This window comes from Schistocerca nitens, chromosome 9, assembly GCF_023898315.1.
Source record: "Schistocerca nitens isolate TAMUIC-IGC-003100 chromosome 9, iqSchNite1.1, whole genome shotgun sequence".
NCBI classification, from domain to species: Eukaryota; Metazoa; Arthropoda; class Insecta; order Orthoptera; family Acrididae; genus Schistocerca; species Schistocerca nitens.
The window spans coordinates 469170547-469193783 of record NC_064622.1 but is presented as its reverse complement, the minus strand read 5'-3'; the positions used below and the strand labels follow the sequence as shown (position 1 = coordinate 469193783).

The following is a 23237-nucleotide window of genomic DNA, read 5'->3' as shown; positions in this document are numbered from 1 at the left end:
TGGAACAGCAAGTTCCCTTGCCGGTCTAGGAATGGTAGAACGATGGGTTCGATGACGGTTTGGATGTACCGTGCACTATTCAGTGTCCCCTCGACGATCACCAGTGGTGTACGGCCAGTGTAGGAGATCGCTCCCCACACCATGATGCCGGGTGTTGGCCCTGTGTGCCTCGGTCGTATGCAGTCCTGATTGTGGCGCTCACCTGCACGGCGCCAAACACGCATACGACCATCATTGGCACCAAGGCAGAAGCGACTCTCATCGCTGAAGACGACACGTCTCCATTCGTCCCTCCATTCACGCCTGTCGCGACACCACTGGAGGCGGGCTGCACGATGTTGGGGCGTGAGCGGAAGACGGCCTAACGGTGTGCGAGACCGTAGCCCAGCTTCATGGAGACGGTTGCGAATGGTCCTCGCCGATACCCCAGGAGCAACAGTGGCCCTAATTTGCTGGGAAGTGGCGGTGCGGTCCCCTACGGCACTGCGTAGGATCCTACGGTCTTGGCGTGCATCCGTGCGTCGCTGCGGTCCGGTCCCAGGTCGACGGGCACGTGCACCTTCCGCCGACCACTGGCGACATCATCGATGTACTGTGGAGACCTCACGCCCCACGTGTTGAGCAATTCGGCGGTACGTCCACCCGGCCTCCCGCATGCCCACCATACGCCCTCGCTCAAAGTCCGTCAACTGCACATACGGTTCACGTTCACGCTGTCGCGGCATGCTACCAGTGTTAAAGACTGCGATGGAGCTCCGTATGCCACGGCAACTGGCTGACACTGACGGCGGCGGTGCACAAATGCTGCGCAGCTAGCGCCATTCGACGGCCAACACCGCGGTTCCTGGTGTGTCCGCTGTGCCGTGCGTGTGATCATTGCTTGTACAGCCCTCTCGCAGTGTCCGGAGCAAGTATGGTGGGTCTGACACACCGGTGTCAATGTGTTCTTTTTTCCATTTCCAGGAGTGTATTTAAATAAATACATATGGTTACAAAAAAAAAGTCTCGCTGACTGTAACGTTTTTATCTCTTCTGTGAAAGAGCTACAAGCAGTCAGATCAAACATCGATAAGGAAATCGCAAGAAAATACTTTCAGCTCATAGTGCAATGGTGAAAATCTTACAATGCTGCACAACAGGTAACGCCTCTTTCCGCTGCTGACAAGCAAATTTTGGGTTTCTAGGAACACATAACTTTATTTATGAAATGCCACATTTGCATATCTGTTGAGTATGACACAGCATACCACAGCAGACCCAAGTGAGTAGTATTTTACTAATTCATGCTGATAGAGGCACGCTTGTGTACAGATACTTAGTTTTATTAATTCCCCACTAGATTAATTTCTCACTAGAATACGGTCCCCGAAAGGAACCGCTGACAGCTCCCCGACATGCCTCCCACTACTGCCCATCACTTATGCACCTTGGTTATGGTCTGTAACACACGACAGATAATATCAACACAAGATAAAATTCTAAAATCAAATAACAATATAGCATCCTGAGAGGACATGATAACCATGGCGCCGTTAACTCGAGCGCTCGTAACAAGTGCCGGAATCCAACACACACAAATCTTAATAGACAATTCTCGCTTCTTAAAACAAAACAAGAAAAGCCAAGCGCACATGAATAGTCAAACCATAGTCGTAGAAGTGCCTTAACGACACCAAACGTGACTAATCCACCAAGTTAATAATAACACAGTATATAAAAATACAGAACATACCACTAAATGCTGTTACACAAACCAAATTCACGAGATCGTGTTGTTCAGGCCCCAGAAGACCACATATACCAAGCATCAGTAATTCACTATGCATATACCGTCCAAAATACATAAAATGCCAAATATACCACACATGAACGCAACTCCGGACAGGTAACAGGAACCACCTACGTGAATTCCTTCAAAAAGGAACAAACAGGCACCACCAAAGGTAACACTGAGGAGACCGGGTGGGCAACGACCCACTCAGCGGGATAACCAAAAGATACTCCGTGGAGCAAATAAATTGGTACCAACAAATATCGTAATGTGCCACACACACACACACACAGCAAAAACAACCAACAACGCTGTCCCACATCAGAATGAAGTTCAGAAACCGCTGCTGGAGCTTCTAGTGGAAGATCAGATGAGCCAACCGAGCCCAGACCCTAACCTGGCAGACGACTCCAAAATTCAGCAGCCAGATGTCTCCGGGCAGGAATATCACAGGACCCCACCGGACCTCCACATCAGACAGGCAGGCAGAACAAGTACGCCGACTTCCATTAATCACCACCGCATAGATAGTGCAGCGGCGAGTTGCCTCCATCCCAGACCACTCTGCTCGTATTTCGAGGCACAACCACCATGGCACTAGTCACTGGCAGGTCAGGCAGAGCGAACTTCACATTCTGTAAAAAAAACCCGGAAACCGACTACCCTCTCACTTATCGCTGGCCACCACAAACACACACCAGCGACGTAATAGCAAGTCACCACCGGAGCGCCACCCGCACCAGAACAAAGAACTATAATCGATTGTAGCAGGGGCTCTAAACTAGATCACAGGAAAGTGGCGTGCACAATATCAGTGATCTCTCCAACAGTAGCGAAATCCTGTGGTGCGCTGTCCCACAGGAGGCGTGTTTGTGCTGGTGCTGAGGCTCTTCAGCGCAGTGCAGCAGATGTGAGCGTGGTGTGTGGGTGTCTGGGGAGGCGGTGATATTTGTTAAACAGGAGACACGATCCCCCAGAGGCTGAGGCGCTGTGGCGCAGCCCGACATGTAGGGAGTGTGGGTGGCTGGGCAGGCAATGATGTTTGGTGGTGTCCCACAGGAGACACGTTCCTCCTGAGGCTGGAGCGCTGCGATGCGGCCCGGCATGCAGGCAGTGTGGGCAGCTGGGCAGGCGGTGATGTTTGGTGGTGTCCCACAGGAGACACGTTCCCCCTGAGGCTGGAGCGCTGCGGTGCGGCCCGGCATGAAGGCAGTGTGGGCAGCTGGGCAGGCGGTGATGTTTGGTGGTGTCCCACAGGAGACACGTTCCCCCTGAGGCTGGAGCGCTGCGGTGCGGCCCGGCATGCAGGCAGTGTGGGCAGCTGGGCAGGCGGTGATGTTTGGTGGTGTCCCACAGGAGACACGTTCCCCCTGAGGCTGGAGCGCTGCGGTGCGGCCCGGCATGCAGGCAGTGTGGGCAGCTGGGCAGGCGGTGATGTTTGGCGGTGTCCCACAGGAGACACGTTCCTCCTGAGGCTGGATCGCTGGGGTGCGGCCCGGCATGCAGGCAGTGTGGGCAGCTGGGCAGGCGGTGATGTTTGGTGGTGTCCCACAGGAGACACGTTCCCCCTGAGGCTGGAGCGCTGCGGTGCGGCCCGGCATGCAGGCAGTGTGGGCAGCTGGGCAGGCGGTGATGTTTGGCGGTGTCCCACAGGAGACACGTTCCCCCTGAGGCTGGAGCGCTGCGGTGCGGCCCGGCATGCAGGCAGTGTGGGCAGCTGGGCAGGCGGTGATGTTTGGCGGTGTCCCACAGGAGACACGTTCCTCCTGAGGCTGGAGCGCTGCGGTGCGGCCCGGCATGCAGGCAGTGTGGGCAGCTGGGCAGGCGGTGATGTTTGGTGGTGTCCCACAGGAGACACGTTCCCCCTGAGGCTGGAGCGCTGCGGTGCGGCCCGGCATGCAGGCAGTGTGGGCAGCTGGGCAGGCGATGATGTTTGGTGTTGTCCCACAGGAGACACGTTCCCCCTGAGGCTGAGGCGCTGCGGCGCGGCCCGGCATGCTGGGAGTGTGGGCGGCTGGGTAGGCGGTGATGTTTGGGGGTGTCCTACAGGAGACATGTTTCCCCTGAGGCTGAGGTGCTGTGGCGCGGCCCGGCATGCAGGGAGTGTGGGCGGCTGGGTAGGCGGTGATGTTTGGGGGTGTCCCACAGGAGACACGTTCCCCCTGAGGCTGAGGCGCTGTGGCGCAGCCCGACATGTAGGGAGTGTGGGTGGCTGGGCAGGCAATGATGTTTGGTGGTGTCCCACAGGAGACACATTCCTCCTGAGGCTGGAGCGCTGCGGTGCGGCCCAGCATGCAGGCAGTGTGGGCAGCTGGGCAGGCGGTGATGTTTGGTGGTGTCCCACAGGAGACACGTTCCCCCTGAGGCTGGAGCGCTGCGGTGAGGCCCGGCATGCAGGCAGTGTGGGCAGCTGGGCAGGCGGTGATGTTTGGTGGTGTCCCACAGGAGACACGTTCTCCCTGAGGCTGAGGCGCTGCGGCGCGGCCCGGCATGCAGGGAGTGTGGGCGGCTGGGTAGGCGGTGATGTTTGGTGGTGTCCCACAGGAGACACGTTCCCCCTGAGGCTGGAGCGCTGCGGCGCGGCCCGGCATGCAGGGAGTGTGGGCGGCTGGGTAGGCGGTGATGTTTGGGGGTGTCCTACAGGAGACATGTTTCCCCTGAGGCTGAGGCGCTGTGGCGCGGCCCGGCATGCAGGGAGTGTGGGCGGCTGGGTAGGCGGTGATGTTTGGGGGTGTCCACTGGAGACACGTTCCCCCTGAGGCTGAGGCGCTGCGGCGCGGCCCGGCATGCAGGCAGTGTGGGCAGCTGGGCAGGCGGTGATGTTTGGTGGTGTCCCACAGGAGACACGTTCCTCCTGAGGCTGGAGCTCTGCGGTGCGGCCAGGCATGCAGGCAGTGTGGGCAGCTGGGCAGGCGGTGATGTTTGGTGGTGTCCCACAGGAGACACGTTCCCCCTGAGGCTGGAGCGCTGCGGTGCGGCCCGGCATGCAGGCAGTGTGGGCAGCTGGGCAGGCGGTGATGTTTGGTGGTGTCCCACAGGAGACACGTTCCCCCTGAGGCTGAGGCGCTGCGGCGCGGCCCGGCATGCAGGGAGTGTGGGCGTCTGGGTAGGCGGTGATGTTTGGGGGTGTCCTACAGGAGACATGTTTCCCCTGAGGCTGAGGCGCTGTGGCGCGGCCCGGCTTGCAGGGAGTGTGGGCGGCTGGGTAGGCGGTGATGTTTGGGGGTGTCCTACAGGAGACACGTTCCCCCTGAGGCTGAGGCACTGCGGCGCGGCCCGGCATGCAGGGAGTGTGGGTGGCTGGGCAGGCAATGATGTTTGGTGGTGTCCCACAGGAGACATGTTCCCCCTGAGGCTGAGGCGCTGTGGCGCAGCCCGACATGTAGGGAGTGTGGGTGGCTGGGCAGGCTATGATGTTTGGCGGTGTCCCAAAGGAGACACATTTCTCCTGAGGCTGGAGCGCTGCGGTGCGGCCCGGCATGCAGGCAGTGTGGGCAGCTGGGCAGGTGGTGATGTTTGGTGGTGTCCCACAGGAGACACGTTCCCCCTGAGGCTGGAGCGCTGCGGTGCGGCCCGGCATGCAGGCAGTGTGGGCAGCTGGGCAGGCGGTGATGTTTGGTGGTGTCCCACAGGAGACACGTTCCCCCTGAGGCTGAGGCGGTGCGGCGCGGCCCGGCATGCAGGCAGTGTGGGCGGCTGGGTAGGCGGTGATGTTTGGGGGTGTCCTACAGGAGACACGATCCCCCTGAGACTGAGGCGCTGCGGCGCGGCCCGGCATGCAGGGAGTGTGGGCGGCTGGGTAGGCGGTGATGTTTGGTGGTGTCCCACAGGAGACACGTTCCCCCTGAGGCTGGAGCGCTGCGGCGCGGCTTGGCATGCAGGGAGTGTGGGCGGCTGGGTAGGCGGTGATGTTTGGGGGTGTCCTACAGGAGACATGTTTCCCCTGAGGCTGAGGCGCTGTGGCGCGGCCCGGCATGCAGGGAGTGTGGGCGGCTGGGTAGGCGGTGATGTTTGGGGGTGTCCCTCAGGAGACACGTTCCCCCTGAGGCTGAGGCGCTGCGGTGCGGCCCGGCATGCAGGCAGTGTGGGCAGCTGGGCAGGCGGTGATGTTTGGTGGTGTCCCACAGGAGACACGTTCCCCCTGAGGCTGAGGCGCTGCGGCGCGGCCCGGCATGCAGGGAGTGTGGGCGGCTGGGTAGGTGGTAATGTTTGGGGGTGTCCTACAGGAGACATATTTCCCCTGAGGCTGAGGCGCTGTGGCGCGGCCCGGCATGCAGGGAGTGTGGGCAGCTGGGTAGGCGGTGATGTTTGGGGGTGTCCTACAGGGGACACGTTCCCCCTGAGGCTGAGGCGCTGCGGCGCGGCCCGGCATGCAGGGAGTGTGGGCAGCTGGGCAGGCAATGATGTTTGGTGGTGTCCCACAGGAGACACGTTACCCTGAGGCTGAGACGCTGTGGCGCGGCCCGGCATGGAGGGAGTGTGGGTGGCTGGGCAGGCAATGATGTTTGGTGGTGTCCCACAGGAGACACATTCCTCCTGAGGCTGGAGCACTGCGGTGCGGCCCGGCATGCAGGCAGTGTGGGCAGCTGGGCAGGCGGTGATGTTTGGTGGTGTCCCACAGGAGACACGTTCCCCCTGAGGCTGGAGCGCTGCGGTGCGGCCCGGCATGCAGGCAGTGTGGGCAGCTGGGCAGGCGGTGATGTTTGGTGGTGTCCCACAGGAGACACGTTCCCCCTGAGGCTGAGGCGGTGCGGCGCGGCCCGGCATGCAGGCAGTGTGGGCGGCTGGGTAGGCGGTGATGTTTGGGGGTGTCCTACAGGAGACATGTTTCCCCTGAGGCTGAGGCGCTGTGGCGCGGGCCGGCATGCAGGGAGTGTGGGCGGCTGGGTAGGCGGTGATGTTTGGGGGTGTCCCACAGGACACACGTTCCCCCTGAGGCTGAGGCGCTGCGGCGCGGCCCGGCATGCAGGGAGTGTTGGCGGCTGGGTAGGCGGTGATGTCTGGTTGTGTCCCACAGGAGACACGTTCCCCCTGAGGCTGAGGCGCTGCGGCGCGGCACGGCATGCAGGGAGTGTGGGCGGCTGGGTAGGCGGTGATGTTTGGTGGTGTCCCACAGGAGACACGTTCCCCCTGAGGCTGGAGCGCTGCGGCGTGGCCCGGCATGCAGGGAGTGTGGGCGGCTGGGTAGGCGGTGATGTTTGGGGGTGTCCTAGAGGAGACATGTTTCCCCTGAGGCTGAGGCGCTGTGGCACGGCCCGGCATGCAGGGAGTGTGGGCGGCTGGGTAGGCGGTGATGTTTGGGGGTGTCCCACTGGAGACACGTTCCCCCTGAGGCTGAGGCGCTGCGGCGCGGCCCGGCATGCAGGCAGTGTGGGCAGCTGGGTAGGTGGTGATGTATGGTGGTGTCCCACAGGAGACACGTTCCTCCTGAGGCTGGAGCTCTGCGGTGCGGCCAGGCATGCAGGCAGTTTGGGCAGCTGGGCAGGCGGTGATGTTTGGTGGTGTCCCACAGGAGACACGTTCCCCCTGAGGCTGGAGCGCTGCGGTGCGGCCCGGCATGCAGGCAGTGTGGGCAGCTGGGCAGGCGGTGATGTTTGGTGGTGTCCCACAGGAGACACGTTCCCCCTGAGGCTGAGGCGCTGCGGCGCGGCCCGGCATGCAGGGAGTGTGGGCGGCTGGGTAGGCGGTGATGTTTGGGGGTGTCCTACAGGAGACATGTTTCCCCTGAGGCTGAGGCGCTGTGGCGCGGCCCGGCATGCAGGGAGTGTGGGCGGCTGGGTAGGCGGTGATGTTTGGGGGTGTCCTACAGGAGACACGTTCCCCCTGAGGCTGAGGCACTGCGGCCCGGCATGCAGGGAGTGTGGGTGGCTGGGCAGGCAATGATGTTTGGTGGTGTCCCACAGGAGACACGTTCCCCCTGAGGCTGGAGCGCTGCGGTGCGGCCCGGCATGCAGGCAGTGTGTGCAGCTGGGCAGGCGGTGATGTTTGGTGGTGTCCCACAGGAGACACGTTCCCCCTGAGGCTGAGGCGCTGCGGCGCCGCCCGGCATGCAGGCAGTGTGGGCAGCTGGGTAGGTGGTGATGTTTGGTGGTGTCCCACAGGAGACACGTTCCTCCTGAGGCTGGAGCACTGCGGTGCGGCCAGGCATGCAGGCAGTGTGGGCAGCTGTGCAGGCGGTGATGTTTGGTGGTGTCCCACAGGAGACACGTTCCCCCTGATCCTGGAGCGCTGCGGTGCGGCCCGGCATGCAGGCAGTGTGGGCGGCTGGGCAGGCGGTGATGTTTGGTGGTGTCCCACAGGAGACACGTTCCCCCTGAGGCTGAGGCGCTGCGGCGCGGCCCGGCATGCAGGGAGTGTGGGCGTCTGGGTAGGCGGTGATGTTTGGGGGTGTCCTACAGGAGACATGTTTCCCCTGAGGCTGAGGCGCTGTGGCGCGGCCCGGCTTGCAGGGAGTGTGGGCGGCTGGGTAGGCGGTGATGTTTGGGGGTGTCCTACAGGAGACACGTTCCCCCTGAGGCTGAGGCACTGCAGCGCGGCCCGGCATGCAGGGAGTGTGGGTGGCTGGGCAGGCAATGATGTTTGGTGGTGTCCCACAGGAGACACGTTCCCCCTGAGGCTGAGGCGCTGTGGCGCAGCCCGACATGTAGGGAGTGTGGGTGGCTGGGCAGGCAATGATGTTTGGCGGTGTCCCAAAGGAGACACATTCCTCCTGAGGCTGGAGCGCTGCGGTGCGGCCCGGCATGCAGGCAGTGTGGGCAGCTGGGCAGGCGGTGATGTTTGGTGGTGTCCCACAGGAGACACGTTCCCCCTGAGGCTGGAGCGCTGCGGTGCGGCCCGGCATGCAGGCAGTGTGGGCAGCTGGGCAGGCGGTGATGTTTGGTGGTGTCCCACAGGAGACACGTTCCCCCTGAGGCTGAGGCGCTGCGGCGCGGCCCGGCATGCAGGGAGTGTGGGCGGCTGGGTAGGCGGTGATGTTTGGGGGTGTCCTACAGGAGACACGATCCCCCTGAGGCTGAGGCGCTGCGGCGCGGCCCGGCATGCAGGGAGTTTGGGCGGCTGGGTAGGCGGTGATGTTTGGTGGTGTCCCACAGGAGACACGTTCCCCCTGAGGCTGGAGCGCTGCGGCGCGGCTCGGTATGCAGGGAGTGTGGGCGGCTGGGTAGGCGGTGATGTTTGGGGGTGTCCTACAGGAGACATGTTTCCCCTGAGGCTGAGGCGCTGTGTCGCGGCCCGGCATGCAGGGAGTGTGGGCGGCTGGGTAGGCGGTGATGTTTGGGGGTGTCCCTCAGGAGACACGTTCCCCCGAGGCTGAGGCGCTGCGGTGCGGCCCGGCATGCAGGCAGTGTGGGCAGCTGGGGAGGCGGTGATGTTTGGTGGTGTCCCACAGGAGACACGTTCCCCCTGAGGCTGAGGCGCTGCGGCGCGGCCCGGCATGCAGGGAGTGTGGGCGGCTGGGTAGGTGGTGATGTTTGGGGGTGTCCTACAGGAGACATATTTCCACTGAGGCTGAGGCGCTGTGGCGCGGCCCGGCATGCAGGGAGTGTGGGCAGCTGGTTAGGCGGTTATGTTTGGGGGTGTCCTACAGGGGACACGTTCCCCCTGAGGCTGAGGCGCTGCGGCGTGGCCCGGCATGCAGGGAGTGTGGGTGGCTGGGCAGGCAATGATGTTTGGTGGTGTCCCACAGGAGACACGTTCCCCCTGAGGCTGAGACGCTGTGGCGCGGCTCGGCATGCAGGGAGTGTGGGTGGCTGGGCAGGCAATGATGTTTGGTGGTGTCCCACAGGAGACACGTTTCCCCTGAGGCTGAGGCGCTGTGGCGCGGCCCGGCATGCAGGGAGTGTGGGCGGCTGTGTAGGCGGTGATGTTTGGGGGTGTCCCACAGGAGACACGTTCCCCCTGAGGCTGAGGCGCTGTGGCGCAGCCCGACATGTAGGGAGTGTGGGTGGCTGGGCAGGCAATGATGTTTGGTGGTGTCCCACAGGAGACACATTCCTCCTGAGGCTGGAGCACGGCGGTGCGGCCCGGCATGCAGGCAGTGTGGGCAGCTGGGCAGGCGGTGATGTTTGGTGGTGTCCCACAGGAGACACGTTCCCCCTGAGGCTGGAGCGCTGCGGTGCGGCCCGGCATGCAGGGAGTGTGGGCGGCTGGGTAGGCGGTGATGTTTGGGGGTGTCCTACAGGAGACATGTTTCCCCTGAGGCTGAGGCGCTGTGGCGCGGCCCGGCATGCAGGGAGTGTGGGCGGCTGGGTAGGCGGTGATGTTTGGGGGTGTCCCACTGGAGACACGTTCCCCCTGAGGCTGAGGCGCTGCGGCGCGGCCCGGCATGCAGGCAGTGTGGGCAGCTGGGCAGGCGGTGATGTTTGGTGGTGTCCCACAGGAGACACGTTCCTCCTGAGGCTGGAGCTCTGCGGTGCGGCCAGGCATGCAGGCAGTGTGGGCAGCTAGGCAGGCGGTGATGTTTGGTGGTGTCCCACAGGAGACACGTTCCCCCTGAGGCTGGAGCGCTGCGGTGCGGCCCGGCATGCAGGCAGTGTGGGCAGCTGGGCAGGCGGTGATGTTTGGTGGTGTCCCACAGGAGACACGTTCCCCCTGAGGCTGAGGCGCTGCGGCGCGGCCCGGCATGCAGGGAGTGTGGGCGTCTGGGTAGGCGGTGATGTTTGGGGGTGTCCTACAGGAGACATGTTTCCCCTGAGGCTGAGGCGCTGTGGCGCGGCCCGGCTTGCAGGGAGTGTGGGCGGCTGGGTAGGCGGTGATGTTTGGGGGTGTCCTACAGGAGACACGTTACCCTGAGGCTGAGGCACTGCGGCGCGGCCCGGCATGCAGGGAGTGTGGGTGGCTGGGCAGGCAATGATGTTTGGTGGTGTCCCACAGGAGACATGTTCCCCCTGAGGCTGAGGCGCTGTGGCGCAGCCCGACATGTAGGGAGTGTGGGTGGCTGGGCAGGCAATGATGTTTGGCGGTGTCCCAAAGGAGACACATTCCTCCTGAGGCTGGAGCGCTGCGGTGCGGCCCGGCATGCAGGCAGTGTGGGCAGCTGGGCAGGCGGTGATGTTTGGTGGTGTCCCACAGGAGACACGTTCCCCCTGAGGCTGGAGCGCTGCGGTGCGGCCCGGCATGCAGGCAGTGTGGGCAGCTGGGCAGGCGGTGATGTTTGGTGGTGTACCACAGGAGACACGTTCCCCCTGAGGCTGAGTCGCTGCGGCGCGGCCCGGCATGCAGGGAGTGTGGGTGGCTGGGTAGGCGGTGATGTTTGGGGGTGTCCTACAGGAGACACGATCCCCCTGAGGCTGAGGCGCTGCGGCGCGGCCCGGCATGCAGGGAGTGTGGGCGGCTGGGTAGGCGGTGATGTTTGGTGGTGTCCCACAGGAGACACGTTCCCCCTGAGGCTGGAGCGCTGCGGCGCGGCTCGGCATGCAGGGAGTGTGGGCGGCTGGGTAGGCGGTGATGTTTGGGGGTGTCCTACAGGAGACATGTTTCCCCTGAGGCTGAGGCGCTGTGGCGCGGCCCGGCATGCAGGGAGTGTGGGCGGCTGGGTAGGCGGTGATGTTTGGGGGTGTCCCTCAGGAGACACGTTCCCCCTGAGGCTGAGGCGCTGCGGTGCGGCCCGGCATGCAGGCAGTGTGGGCAGCTGGGCAGGCGGTGATGTTTGGTGGTGTCCCACAGGAGACACGTTCCCCCTGAGGCTGAGGCGCTGCGGCGCGGCCCGGCATGCAGGGAGTGTGGGCGGCTGGGTAGGTGGTGATGTTTGGGGGTGTCCTACAGGAGAAATATTTCCCCTGAGGCTGAGGCGCTGTGGCGCGGCCCGGCATGCAGGGAGTGTGGGCAGCTGGGTAGGCGGTGATGTTTGGGGGTGTCCTACAGGGGACACGTTCCCCCTGAGGCTGAGGCGCTGCGGCGCGGCCCGGCATGCAGGGAGTGTGGGTGGCTGGGCAGGCAATGATGTTTGGTGGTGTCCCACAGGAGACACGTTCCCCCTGAGGCTGAGACGCTGTGGCGCGGCCCGGCATGGAGGGAGTGTGGGTGGCTGGGCAGGCAATGATGTTTGGTGGTGTCCCACAGGAGACACGTTTCCCCTGAGGCTGAGGCGCTGTGGCGCGGCCCGGCATGCAGGGAGTGTGGGCGGCTGGGTAGGCGGTGATGTTTGGGGGTGTCCCACAGGAGACACGTTCCCCCTGAGGCTGAGGCGCTGTGGCGCAGCCCGTAATGTAGGGAGTGTGGGTGGCTGGGCAGGCAATGATGTTTGGAGGTGTCCCACAGGAGACACATTCCTCCTGAGGCTGGAGCACTGCGGTGCGGCCCGGCATGCAGGCAGTGTGGGCAGCTGGGCAGGCGGTGATGTTTGGTGGTGTCCCACAGGAGACATGTTCCCCCTGAGGCTGAGGCGGTGCGGCGCGGCCCGGCATGCAGGCAGTGTGGGCGGCTGGGTAGGCGGTGATGTTTGGGGGTGTCCTACAGGAGACATGTTTCCCCTGAGGCTGAGGCGCTGTGGCGCGGGCCGGCATGCAGGGAGTGTGGGCGGCTGGGTAGGCGGTGATGTTTGGGGGTGTCCCACGGGACACACGTTCCCCCTGAGGCTGAGGCACTGCGGCGCGGCCCGGCATGCAGGGAGTGTTGGCGGCTGGGTAGGCGGTGATGTTTGGTGGTGTCCCACAGGAGACACGTTCCCCCTGAGGCTGAGGCGCTGCGGTGCGGCCCGGCATGCAGGCAGTGTGGGCAGCTGGGCAGGCGGTGATGTTTGGTGGTGTCCCACAGGAGACACGTTCCCCCTGAGGCTGAGGCGCTGCGGCGCGGCCCGGCATGCAGGGAGTGTGGGCGGCTGGGTAGGTGGTGATGTTTGGGGGTGTCCTACAGGAGACATATTTCCCCTGAGGCTGAGGCGCTGTGGCGCGGCCCGGCATGCAGGGAGTGTGGGCAGCTGGGTAGGCGGTGATGTTTGGGGGTGTCCTACAGGGGACACGTTCCCCCTGAGGCTGAGGCGCTGCGGCGCGGCCCGGCATGCAGGGAGTGTGGGCAGCTGGGCAGGCAATGATGTTTGGTGGTGTCCCACAGGAGACACGTTACCCTGAGGCTGAGACGCTGTGGCGCGGCCCGGCATGGAGGGAGTGTGGGTGGCTGGGCAGGCAATGATGTTTGGTGGTGTCCCACAGGAGACACATTCCTCCTGAGGCTGGAGCACTGCGGTGCGGCCCGGCATGCAGGCAGTGTGGGCAGCTGGGCAGGCGGTGATGTTTGGTGGTGTCCCACAGGAGACACGTTCCCCCTGAGGCTGGAGCGCTGCGGTGCGGCCCGGCATGCAGGCAGTGTGGGCAGCTGGGCAGGCGGTGATGTTTGGTGGTGTCCCACAGGAGACACGTTCCCCCTGAGGCTGAGGCGGTGCGGCGCGGCCCGGCATGCAGGCAGTGTGGGCGGCTGGGTAGGCGGTGATGTTTGGGGGTGTCCTACAGGAGACATGTTTCCCCTGAGGCTGAGGCGCTGTGGCGCGGGCCGGCATGCAGGGAGTGTGGGCGGCTGGGTAGGCGGTGATGTTTGGGGGTGTCCCACAGGACACACGTTCCCCCTGAGGCTGAGGCGCTGCGGCGCGGCCCGGCATGCAGGGAGTGTTGGCGGCTGGGTAGGCGGTGATGTCTGGTTGTGTCCCACAGGAGACACGTTCCCCCTGAGGCTGAGGCGCTGCGGCGCGGCACGGCATGCAGGGAGTGTGGGCGGCTGGGTAGGCGGTGATGTTTGGTGGTGTCCCACAGGAGACACGTTCCCCCTGAGGCTGGAGCGCTGCGGCGTGGCCCGGCATGCAGGGAGTGTGGGCGGCTGGGTAGGCGGTGATGTTTGGGGGTGTCCTAGAGGAGACATGTTTCCCCTGAGGCTGAGGCGCTGTGGCACGGCCCGGCATGCAGGGAGTGTGGGCGGCTGGGTAGGCGGTGATGTTTGGTGGTGTCCCACAGGAGACACGTTCCCCCTGAGGCTGAGGCGCTGCGGCGCGGCCCGGCATGCAGGCAGTGTGGGCAGCTGGGTAGATGGTGATGTATGGTGGTGTCCCACAGGAGACACGTTCCTCCTGAGGCTGGAGCTCTGCGGTGCGGCCAGGCATGCAGGCAGTTTGGGCAGCTGGGCAGGCGGTGATGTTTGGTGGTGTCCCACAGGAGACACGTTCCCCCTGAGGCTGGAGCGCTGCGGTGCGGCCCGGCATGCAGGTAGTGTGGGCAGCTGGGCAGGCGGTGATGTTTGGTGGTGTCCCACAGGAGACACGTTCCCCCTGAGGCTGAGGCGCTGCGGCGCGGCCCGGCATGCAGGGAGTGTGGGCGGCTGGGTAGGCGGTGATGTTTGGGGGTGTCCTACAGGAGACATGTTTCCCCTGAGGCTGAGGCGCTGTGGCGCGGCCCGGCATGCAGGGAGTGTGGGCGGCTGGGTAGGCGGTGATGTTTGGGGGTGTCCTACAGGAGACACGTTCCCCCTGAGGCTGAGGCACTGCGGCGCGGCCCGGCATGCAGGGAGTGTGGGTGGCTGGGCAGGCAATGATGTTTGGTGGTGTCCCACAGGAGACACGTTCCCCCTGAGGCTGGAGCACTGCGGTGCGGCCCGGCATGCAGGCAGTGTGTGCAGCTGGGCAGGCGGTGATGTTTGGTGGTGTCCCACAGGAGACACGTTCCCCCTGAGGCTGAGGCGCTGCGGCGCGGCCCGGCATGCAGGCAGTGTGGGCAGCTGGGTAGGTGGTGATGTTTGGTGGTGTCCCACAGGAGACACGTTCCTCCTGAGGCTGGAGCTCTGCGGTGCGGCCAGGCATGCAGGCAGTGTGGGCAGCTGTGCAGGCGGTGATGTTTGGTGGTGTCCCACAGGAGACACGTTCCCCCTGATCCTGGAGCGCTGCGGTGCGGCCCGGCATGCAGGCAGTGTGGGCGGCTGGGCAGGCGGTGATGTTTGGTGGTGTCCCACAGGAGACACGTTCCCCCTGAGGCTGAGGCGCTGCGGCGCGGCCCGGCATGCAGGGAGTGTGGGCGTCTGGGTAGGCGGTGATGTTTGGGGGTGTCCTACAGGAGACATGTTTCCCCTGAGGCTGAGGCGCTGTGGCGCGGCCCGGCTTGCAGGGAGTGTGGGCGGCTGGGTAGGCGGTGATGTTTGGGGGTGTCCTACAGGAGACACGTTCCCCCTGAGGCTGAGGCACTGCAGCGCGGCCCGGCATGCAGCGAGTGTGGGTGGCTGGGCAGGCAATGATGTTTGGTGGTGTCCCACAGGAGACACGTTCCCCCTGAGGCTGAGGCGCTGTGGCGCAGCCCGACATGTAGGGAGTGTGGGTGGCTGGGCAGGCAATGATGTTTGGCGGTGTCCCAAAGGAGACACATTCCTCCTGAGGCTGGAGCGCTGCGGTGCGGCCCGGCATGCAGGCAGTGTGGGCAGCTGGGCAGGCGGTGATGTTTGGTGGTGTCCCACAGGAGACACGTTCCCCCTGAGGCTGGAGCGCTGCGGTGCGGCCCGGCATGCAGGCAGTGTGGGCAGCTGGGCAGGCGGTGATGTTTGGTGGTGTCCCACAGGAGACACGTTCCCCCTGAGGCTGAGGCGCTGCGGCGCGGCCCGGCATGCAGGGAGTGTGGGCGGCTGGGTAGGCGGTGATGTTTGGGGGTGTCCTACAGGAGACACGTTCCCCCTGAGGCTGAGGCACTGCGGCGCGGCCCGGCATGCAGGGAGTGTGGGTGGCTGGGCAGGCAATGATGTTTGGTGGTGTCCCACAGGAGACACGTTCCCCCTGAGGCTGGAGCACTGCGGTGCGGCCCGGCATGCAGGCAGTGTGTGCAGCTGGGCAGGCGGTGATGTTTGGTGGTGTCCCACAGGAGACACGTTCCCCCTGAGGCTGAGGCGCTGCGGCGCGGCCCGGCATGCAGGCAGTGTGGGCAGCTGGGTAGGTGGTGATGTTTGGTGGTGTCCCACAGGAGACACGTTCCTCCTGAGGCTGGAGCTCTGCGGTGCGGCCAGGCATGCAGGCAGTGTGGGCAGCTGTGCAGGCGGTGATGTTTGGTGGTGTCCCACAGGAGACACGTTCCCCCTGATCCTGGAGCGCTGCGGTGCGGCCCGGCATGCAGGCAGTGTGGGCGGCTGGGCAGGCGGTGATGTTTGGTGGTGTCCCACAGGAGACACGTTCCCCCTGAGGCTGAGGCGCTGCGGCGCGGCCCGGCATGCAGGGAGTGTGGGCGTCTGGGTAGGCGGTGATGTTTGGGGGTGTCCTACAGGAGACATGTTTCCCCTGAGGCTGAGGCGCTGTGGCGCGGCCCGGCTTGCAGGGAGTGTGGGCGGCTGGGTAGGCGGTGATGTTTGGGGGTGTCCTACAGGAGACACGTTCCCCCTGAGGCTGAGGCACTGCAGCGCGGCCCGGCATGCAGGGAGTGTGGGTGGCTGGGCAGGCAATGATGTTTGGTGGTGTCCCACAGGAGACACGTTCCCCCTGAGGCTGAGGCGCTGTGGCGCAGCCCGACATGTAGGGAGTGTGGGTGGCTGGGCAGGCAATGATGTTTGGCGGTGTCCCAAAGGAGACACATTCCTCCTGAGGCTGGAGCGCTGCGGTGCGGCCCGGCATGCAGGCAGTGTGGGCAGCTGGGCAGGCGGTGATGTTTGGTGGTGTCCCACAGGAGACACGTTCCCCCTGAGGCTGGAGCGCTGCGGTGCGGCCCGGCATGCAGGCAGTGTGGGCAGCTGGGCAGGCGGTGATGTTTGGTGGTGTCCCACAGGAGACACGTTCCCCCTGAGGCTGAGGCGCTGCGGCGCGGCCCGGCATGCAGGGAGTGTGGGCGGCTGGGTAGGCGGTGATGTTTGGGGGTGTCCTACAGGAGACACGATCCCCCTGAGGCTGAGGCGCTGCGGCGCGGCCCGGCATGCAGGGAGTGTGGGCGGCTGGGTAGGCGGTGATGTTTGGTGGTGTCCCACAGGAGACACGTTCCCCCTGAGGCTGGAGCGCTGCGGCGCGGCTCGGCATGCAGGGAGTGTGGGCGGCTGGGTAGGCGGTGATGTTTGGGGGTGTCCTACAGGAGACATGTTTCCCCTGAGGCTGAGGCGCTGTGTCGCGGCCCGGCATGCAGGGAGTGTGGGCGGCTGGGTAGGCGGTGATGTTTGGGGGTGTCCCTCAGGAGACACGTTCCCCCGAGGCTGAGGCGCTGCGGTGCGGCCCGGCATGCAGGCAGTGTGGGCAGCTGGGGAGGCGGTGATGTTTGGTGGTGTCCCACAGGAGACACGTTCCCCCTGAGGCTGAGGCGCTGCGGCGCGGCCCGGCATGCAGGGAGTGTGGGCGGCTGGGTAGGTGGTGATGTTTGGGGGTGTCCTACAGGAGACATATTTCCACTGAGGCTGAGGCGCTGTGGCGCGGCCCGGCATGCAGGGAGTGTGGGCAGCTGGTTAGGCGGTTATGTTTGGGGGTGTCCTACAGGGGACACGTTCCCCCTGAGGCTGAGGCGCTGCGGCGTGGCCCGGCATGCAGGGAGTGTGGGTGGCTGGGCAGGCAATGATGTTTGGTGGTGTCCCACAGGAGACACGTTCCCCCTGAGGCTGAGACGCTGTGGCGCGGCTCGGCATGCAGGGAGTGTGGGTGGCTGGGCAGGCAATGATGTTTGGTGGTGTCCCACAGGAGACACGTTTCCCCTGAGGCTGAGGCGCTGTGGCGCGGCCCGGCATGCAGGGAGTGTGGGCGGCTGTGTAGGCGGTGATGTTTGGGGGTGTCCCACAGGAGACACGTTCCCCCTGAGGCTGAGGCGCTGTGGCGCAGCCCGACATGTAGGGAGTGTGGGTGGCTGGGCAGGCAATGATGTTTGGTGGTGTCCCACAGGAGACACATTCCTCCTGAGGCTGGAGCACGGCGGTGCGGCCCGGCATGCAGGCAGTGTGGGCAGCTGGGCAGGCGGTGATGTTTAGTGGTGTCCCACAGGAGACACGTTCCCCCTGAGGCTGGAGCGCTGCGGTGCGGCCCGGCATGCAGGGAGTGTGGGCGGCTGGGTAGGCGGTGATGTTTGGGGGTGTCCTACAGGAGACATGTTTCCCCTGAGGCTGAGGCGCTGTGGCGCGGCCCGGCATGCAGGGAGTGTGGGCGGCTGGGTAGGCGGTGATGTTTGGGGGTGTCCCACTGGAGACACGTTCCCCCTGAGGCTGAGGCGCTGCGGCGCGGCCCGGCATGCAGGCAGTGTGGGCAGCTGGGCAGGCGGTGATGTTTGGTGGTGTCCCACAGGAGACACGTTCCTCCTGAGGCTGGAGCTCTGCGGTGCGGCCAGGCATGCAGGCAGTGTGGGCAGCTGGGCAGGCGGTGATGTTTGGTGGTGTCCCACAGGAGACACGTTCCCCCTGAGGCTGGAGCGCTGCGGTGCGGCCCGGCATGCAGGCAGTGTGGGCAGCTGGGCAGGCGGTGATGTTTGGTGGTGTCCCACAGGAGACACGTTCCCCCTGAGGCTGAGGCGCTGCGGCGCGGCCCGGCATGCAGGGAGTGTGGGCGTCTGGGTAGGCGGTGATGTTTGGGGGTGTCCTACAGGAGACATGTTTCCCCTGAGGCTGAGGCGCTGTGGCGCGGCCCGGCTTGCAGGGAGTGTGGGCGGCTGGGTAGGCGGTGATGTTTGGGGGTGTCCTACAGGAGACACGTTACCCTGAGGCTGAGGCACTGCGGCGCGGCCCGGCATGCAGGGAGTGTGGGTGGCTGGGCAGGCAATGATGTTTGGTGGTGTCCCACAGGAGACATGTTCCCCCTGAGGCTGAGGCGCTGTGGCGCAGCCCGACATGTAGGGAGTGTGGGTGGCTGGGCAGGCAATGATGTTTGGCGGTGTCCCAAAGGAGACACATTCCTCCTGAGGCTGGAGCGCTGCGGTGCGGCCCGGCATGCAGGCAGTGTGGGCAGCTGGGCAGGCGGTGATGTTTGGTGGTGTCCCACAGGAGACACGTTCCCCCTGAGGCTGGAGCGCTGCGGTGCGGCCCGGCATGCAGGCAGTGTGGGCAGCTGGGCAGGCGGTGATGTTTGGTGGTGTCCCACAGGAGACACGTTCCCCCTGAGGCTGAGTCGTTGCGGCGCGGCCCGGCATGCAGGGAGTGTGGGCGGCTGGGTAGGCGGTGATGTTTGGGGGTGTCCTACAGGAGACACGATCCCCCTGAGGCTGAGGCGCTGCGGCGCGGCCCGGCATGCAGGGAGTGTGGGCGGCTGGGTAGGCGGTGATGTTTGGTGGTGTCCCACAGGAGACACGTTCCCCCTGAGGCTGGAGCGCTGCGGCGCGGCTCGGCATGCAGGGAGTGTGGGCGGCTGGGTAGGCGGTGATGTTTGGGGGTGTCCTACATGAGACATGTTTCCCCTGAGGCTGAGGCGCTGTGGCGCGGCCCGGCATGCAGGGAGTGTGGGCGGCTGGGTAGGCGGTGATGTTTGGGGGTGTCCCTCAGGAGACACGTTCCCCCTGAGGCTGAGGCGCTGCGGTGCGGCCCGGCATGCAGGCAGTGTGGGCAGCTGGGCAGGCGGTGATGTTTGGTGGTGTCCCACAGGAGACACGTTCCCCCTGAGGCTGAGGCGCTGCGGCGCGGCCCGGCATGCAGGGAGTGTGGGCGGCTGGGTAGGTGGTGATGTTTGGGGGTGTCCTACAGGAGAAATGTTTCCCCTGAGGCTGAGGCGCTGTGGCGCGGGCCGACATGCAGGGAGTGTGGGCGGCTGGGTAGGCGGTGATGTTTGGGGGTGTCCCACAGGACACACGTTCCCCCTGAGGCTGAGGCGCTGCGGCGCGGCCCGGCATGCAGGGAGTGTTGGCGGCTGGGTAGGCGGTGATGTCTGGTTGTGTCCCACAGGAGACACGTTCCCCCTGAGGCTGAGGCGCTGCGGCGCGGCACGGCATGCAGGGAGTGTGGGCGGCTGGGTAGGCGGTGATGTTTGGTGGTGTCCCACAGGAGACACGTTCCCCCTGAGGCTGGAGCGCTGCGGCGTGGCCCGGCATGCAGGGAGTGTGGGCGGCTGGGTAGGCGGTGATGTTTGGGGGTGTCCTAGAGGAGACATGTTTCCCCTGAGGCTGAGGCGCTGTGGCACGGCCCGGCATGCAGGGAGTGTGGGCGGCTGGGTAGGCGGTGATGTTTGGGGGTGTCCCACTGGAGACACGTTCCCCCTGAGGCTGAGGCGCTGCGGCGCGGCCCGGCATGCAGGCAGTGTGGGCAGCTGGGTAGGTGGTGATGTATGGTGGTGTCCCACAGGAGACACGTTCCTCCTGAGGCTGGAGCTCTGCGGTGCGGCCAGGCATGCAGGCAGTTTGGGCAGCTGGGCAGGCGGTGATGTTTGGTGGTGTCCCACAGGAGACACGTTCCCCCTGAGGCTGGAGCGCTGCGGTGCGGCCCGGCATGCAGGTAGTGTGGGCAGCTGGGCAGGCGGTGATGTTTGGTGGTGTCCCACAGGAGACACGTTCCCCCTGAGGCTGAGGCGCTGCGGCGCGGCCCGGCATGCAGGGAGTGTGGGCGGCTGGGTAGGCGGTGATGTTTGGGGGTGTCCTACAGGAGACATGTTTCCCCTGAGGCTGAGGCGCTGTGGCGCGGCCCGGCATGCAGGGAGTGTGGGCGGCTGGGTAGGCGGTGATGTTTGGGGGTGTCCTACAGGAGACACGTTCCCCCTGAGGCTGAGGCACTGCGGCGCGGCCCGGCATGCAGGGAGTGTGGGTGGCTGGGCAGGCAATGATGTTTGGTGGTGTCCCACAGGAGACACGTTCCCCCTGAGGCTGGAGCGCTGCGGTGCGGCCCGGCATGCAGGCAGTGTGTGCAGCTGGGCAGGCGGTGATGTTTGGTGGTGTCCCACAGGAGACACGTTCCCCCTGAGGCTGAGGCGCTGCGGCGCGGCCCGGCATGCAGGCAGTGTGGGCAGCTGGGTAGGTGGTGATGTTTGGTGGTGTCCCACAGGAGACACGTTCCTCCTGAGGCTGGAGCTCTGCGGTGCGGCCAGGCATGCAGGCAGTGTGGGCAGCTGTGCAGGCGGTGATGTTTGGTGGTGTCCCACAGGAGACACGTTCCCCCTGATCCTGGAGCGCTGCGGTGCGGCCCGGCATGCAGGCAGTGTGGGCGGCTGGGCAGGCGGTGATGTTTGGTGGTGTCCCACAGGAGACACGTTCCCCCTGAGGCTGAGGCGCTGCGGCGCGGCCCGGCATGCAGGGAGTGTGGGCGTCTGGGTAGGCGGTGATGTTTGGGGGTGTCCTACAGGAGACATGTTTCCCCTGAGGCTGAGGCGCTGTGGCGCGGCCCGGCTTGCAGGGAGTGTGGGCGGCTGGGTAGGCGGTGATGTTTGGGGGTGTCCTACAGGAGACACGTTCCCCCTGAGGCTGAGGCACTGCAGCGCGGCCCGGCATGCAGGGAGTGTGGGTGGCTGGGCAGGCAATGATGTTTGGTGGTGTCCCACAGGAGACACGTTCCCCCTGAGGCTGAGGCGCTGTGGCGCAGCCCGACATGTAGGGAGTGTGGGTGGCTGGGCAGGCAATGATGTTTGGCGGTGTCCCAAAGGAGACACATTCCTCCTGAGGCTGGAGCGCTGCGGTGCGGCCCGGCATGCAGGCAGTGTGGGCAGCTGGGCAGGCGGTGATGTTTGGTGGTGTCCCACAGGAGACACGTTCCCCCTGAGGCTGGAGCGCTGCGGTGCGGCCCGGCATGCAGGCAGTGTGGGCAGCTGGGCAGGCGGTGATGTTTGGTGGTGTCCCACAGGAGACACGTTCCCCCTGAGGCTGAGGCGCTGCGGCGCGGCCCGGCATGCAGGGAGTGTGGGCGGCTGGGTAGGCGGTGATGTTTGGGGGTGTCCTACAGGAGACACGATCCCCCTGAGGCTGAGGCGCTGCGGCGCGGCCCGGCATGCAGGGAGTGTGGGCGGCTGGGTAGGCGGTGATGTTTGGTGGTGTCCCACAGGAGACACGTTCCCCCTGAGGCTGGAGCGCTGCGGCGCGGCTCGGCATGCAGGGAGTGTGGGCGGCTGGGTAGGCGGTGATGTTTGGGGGTGTCCTACAGGAGACATGTTTCCCCTGAGGCTGAGGCGCTGTGTCGCGGCCCGGCATGCAGGGAGTGTGGGCGGCTGGGTAGGCGGTGATGTTTGGGGGTGTCCCTCAGGAGACACGTTCCCCCGAGGCTGAGGCGCTGCGGTGCGGCCCGGCATGCAGGCAGTGTGGGCAGCTGGGGAGGCGGTGATGTTTGGTGGTGTCCCACAGGAGACACGTTCCCCCTGAGGCTGAGGCGCTGCGGCGCGGCCCGGCATGCAGGGAGTGTGGGCGGCTGGGTAGGTGGTGATGTTTGGGGGTGTCCTACAGGAGACATATTTCCACTGAGGCTGAGGCGCTGTGGCGCGGCCCGGCATGCAGGGAGTGTGGGCAGCTGGTTAGGCGGTTATGTTTGGGGGTGTCCTACAGGGGACACGTTCCCCCTGAGGCTGAGGCGCTGCGGCGTGGCCCGGCATGCAGGGAGTGTGGGTGGCTGGGCAGGCAATGATGTTTGGTGGTGTCCCACAGGAGACACGTTCCCCCTGAGGCTGAGACGCTGTGGCGCGGCTCGGCATGCAGGGAGTGTGGGTGGCTGGGCAGGCAATGATGTTTGGTGGTGTCCCACAGGAGACACGTTTCCCCTGAGGCTGAGGCGCTGTGGCGCGGCCCGGCATGCAGGGAGTGTGGGCGGCTGTGTAGGCGGTGATGTTTGGGGGTGTCCCACAGGAGACACGTTCCCCCTGAGGCTGAGGCGCTGTGGCGCAGCCCGACATGTAGGGAGTGTGGGTGGCTGGGCAGGCAATGATGTTTGGTGGTGTCCCACAGGAGACACATTCCTCCTGAGGCTGGAGCACGGCGGTGCGGCCCGGCATGCAGGCAGTGTGGGCAGCTGGGCAGGCGGTGATGTTTAGTGGTGTCCCACAGGAGACACGTTCCCCCTGAGGCTGGAGCGCTGCGGTGCGGCCCGGCATGCAGGGAGTGTGGGTGGCTGGGTAGGCGGTGATGTTTGGGGGTGTCCTACAGGAGACATGTTTCCCCTGAGGCTGAGGCGCTGTGGCGCGGCCCGGCATGCAGGGAGTGTGGGCGGCTGGGTAGGCGGTGATGTTTGGGGGTGTCCCACTGGAGACACGTTCCCCCTGAGGCTGAGGCGCTGCGGCGCGGCCCGGCATGCAGGCAGTGTGGGCAGCTGGGCAGGCGGTGATGTTTGGTGGTGTCCCACAGGAGACACGTTCCTCCTGAGGCTGGAGCTCTGCGGTGCGGCCAGGCATGCAGGCAGTGTGGGCAGCTGGGCAGGCGGTGATGTTTGGTGGTGTCCCACAGGAGACACGTTCCCCCTGAGGCTGGAGCGCTGCGGTGCGGCCCGGCATGCAGGCAGTGTGGGCAGCTGGGCAGGCGGTGATGTTTGGTGGTGTCCCACAGGAGACACGTTCCCCCTGAGGCTGAGGCGCTGCGGCGCGGCCCGGCATGCAGGGAGTGTGGGCGTCTGGGTAGGCGGTGATGTTTGGGGGTGTCCTACAGGAGACATGTTTCCCCTGAGGCTGAGG

General features: G+C 65.3%; 5 protein-coding genes across 5 annotated transcripts; all 5 read right to left on the bottom strand.

Annotated features, from left to right (window-relative positions):
• Positions 1-5179: 5179 nt before the first annotated feature.
• LOC126204357 (nascent polypeptide-associated complex subunit alpha, muscle-specific form-like) lies at positions 5180-9304 on the bottom strand. Its single transcript, XM_049938732.1, has one exon. The coding sequence runs from the start codon at positions 9302-9304 to the stop codon at positions 5180-5182; it is 4125 nt and encodes a 1374-aa protein (XP_049794689.1).
• A 1234-nt stretch (positions 9305-10538) lies between these two features.
• Positions 10539-16826, bottom strand: LOC126204356 (proline-rich protein 36-like). The gene has a single exon (XM_049938731.1). It carries the CDS (start codon positions 16824-16826, stop codon positions 10539-10541), a length of 6288 nt encoding a protein of 2095 aa, XP_049794688.1.
• Positions 16827-17143: 317 nt separating this feature from the next.
• On the bottom strand, positions 17144-18211 carry LOC126204354 (basic salivary proline-rich protein 4-like). The gene has a single exon (XM_049938730.1). It carries the CDS (start codon positions 18209-18211, stop codon positions 17144-17146), a length of 1068 nt encoding a protein of 355 aa, XP_049794687.1.
• Positions 18212-18356: 145 nt separating this feature from the next.
• On the bottom strand, positions 18357-22070 carry LOC126204353 (nascent polypeptide-associated complex subunit alpha, muscle-specific form-like). Its single transcript, XM_049938729.1, has one exon. The coding sequence runs from the start codon at positions 22068-22070 to the stop codon at positions 18357-18359; it is 3714 nt and encodes a 1237-aa protein (XP_049794686.1).
• A 21-nt stretch (positions 22071-22091) lies between these two features.
• On the bottom strand, positions 22092-23159 carry LOC126204352 (basic salivary proline-rich protein 4-like). The gene has a single exon (XM_049938728.1). The coding sequence runs from the start codon at positions 23157-23159 to the stop codon at positions 22092-22094; it is 1068 nt and encodes a 355-aa protein (XP_049794685.1).
• Positions 23160-23237: the final 78 nt, after the last annotated feature.

Coding starts and splice junctions, on each gene's coding strand:
- LOC126204356 (XM_049938731.1), bottom strand. CDS start 16,826: ATGCCGGGCCGCGACACAGCGCCTCAGCCTCAGGGGAAACATGTCTCC.
- LOC126204352 (XM_049938728.1), bottom strand. CDS start 23,159: ATGCCGGGCCGCGCCGCAGCGCCTCAGCCTCAGGGGGAACGTGTCTCC.
- LOC126204357 (XM_049938732.1), bottom strand. CDS start 9,304: ATGCCGGGCCGCGCCACAGCGCCTCAGCCTCAGTGGAAATATGTCTCC.
- LOC126204353 (XM_049938729.1), bottom strand. CDS start 22,070: ATGCCGGGCCGCGCCACAGCGCCTCAGCCTCAGTGGAAATATGTCTCC.
- LOC126204354 (XM_049938730.1), bottom strand. CDS start 18,211: ATGCCGGGCCGCGCCGCAGCGCCTCAGCCTCAGGGGGAACGTGTCTCC.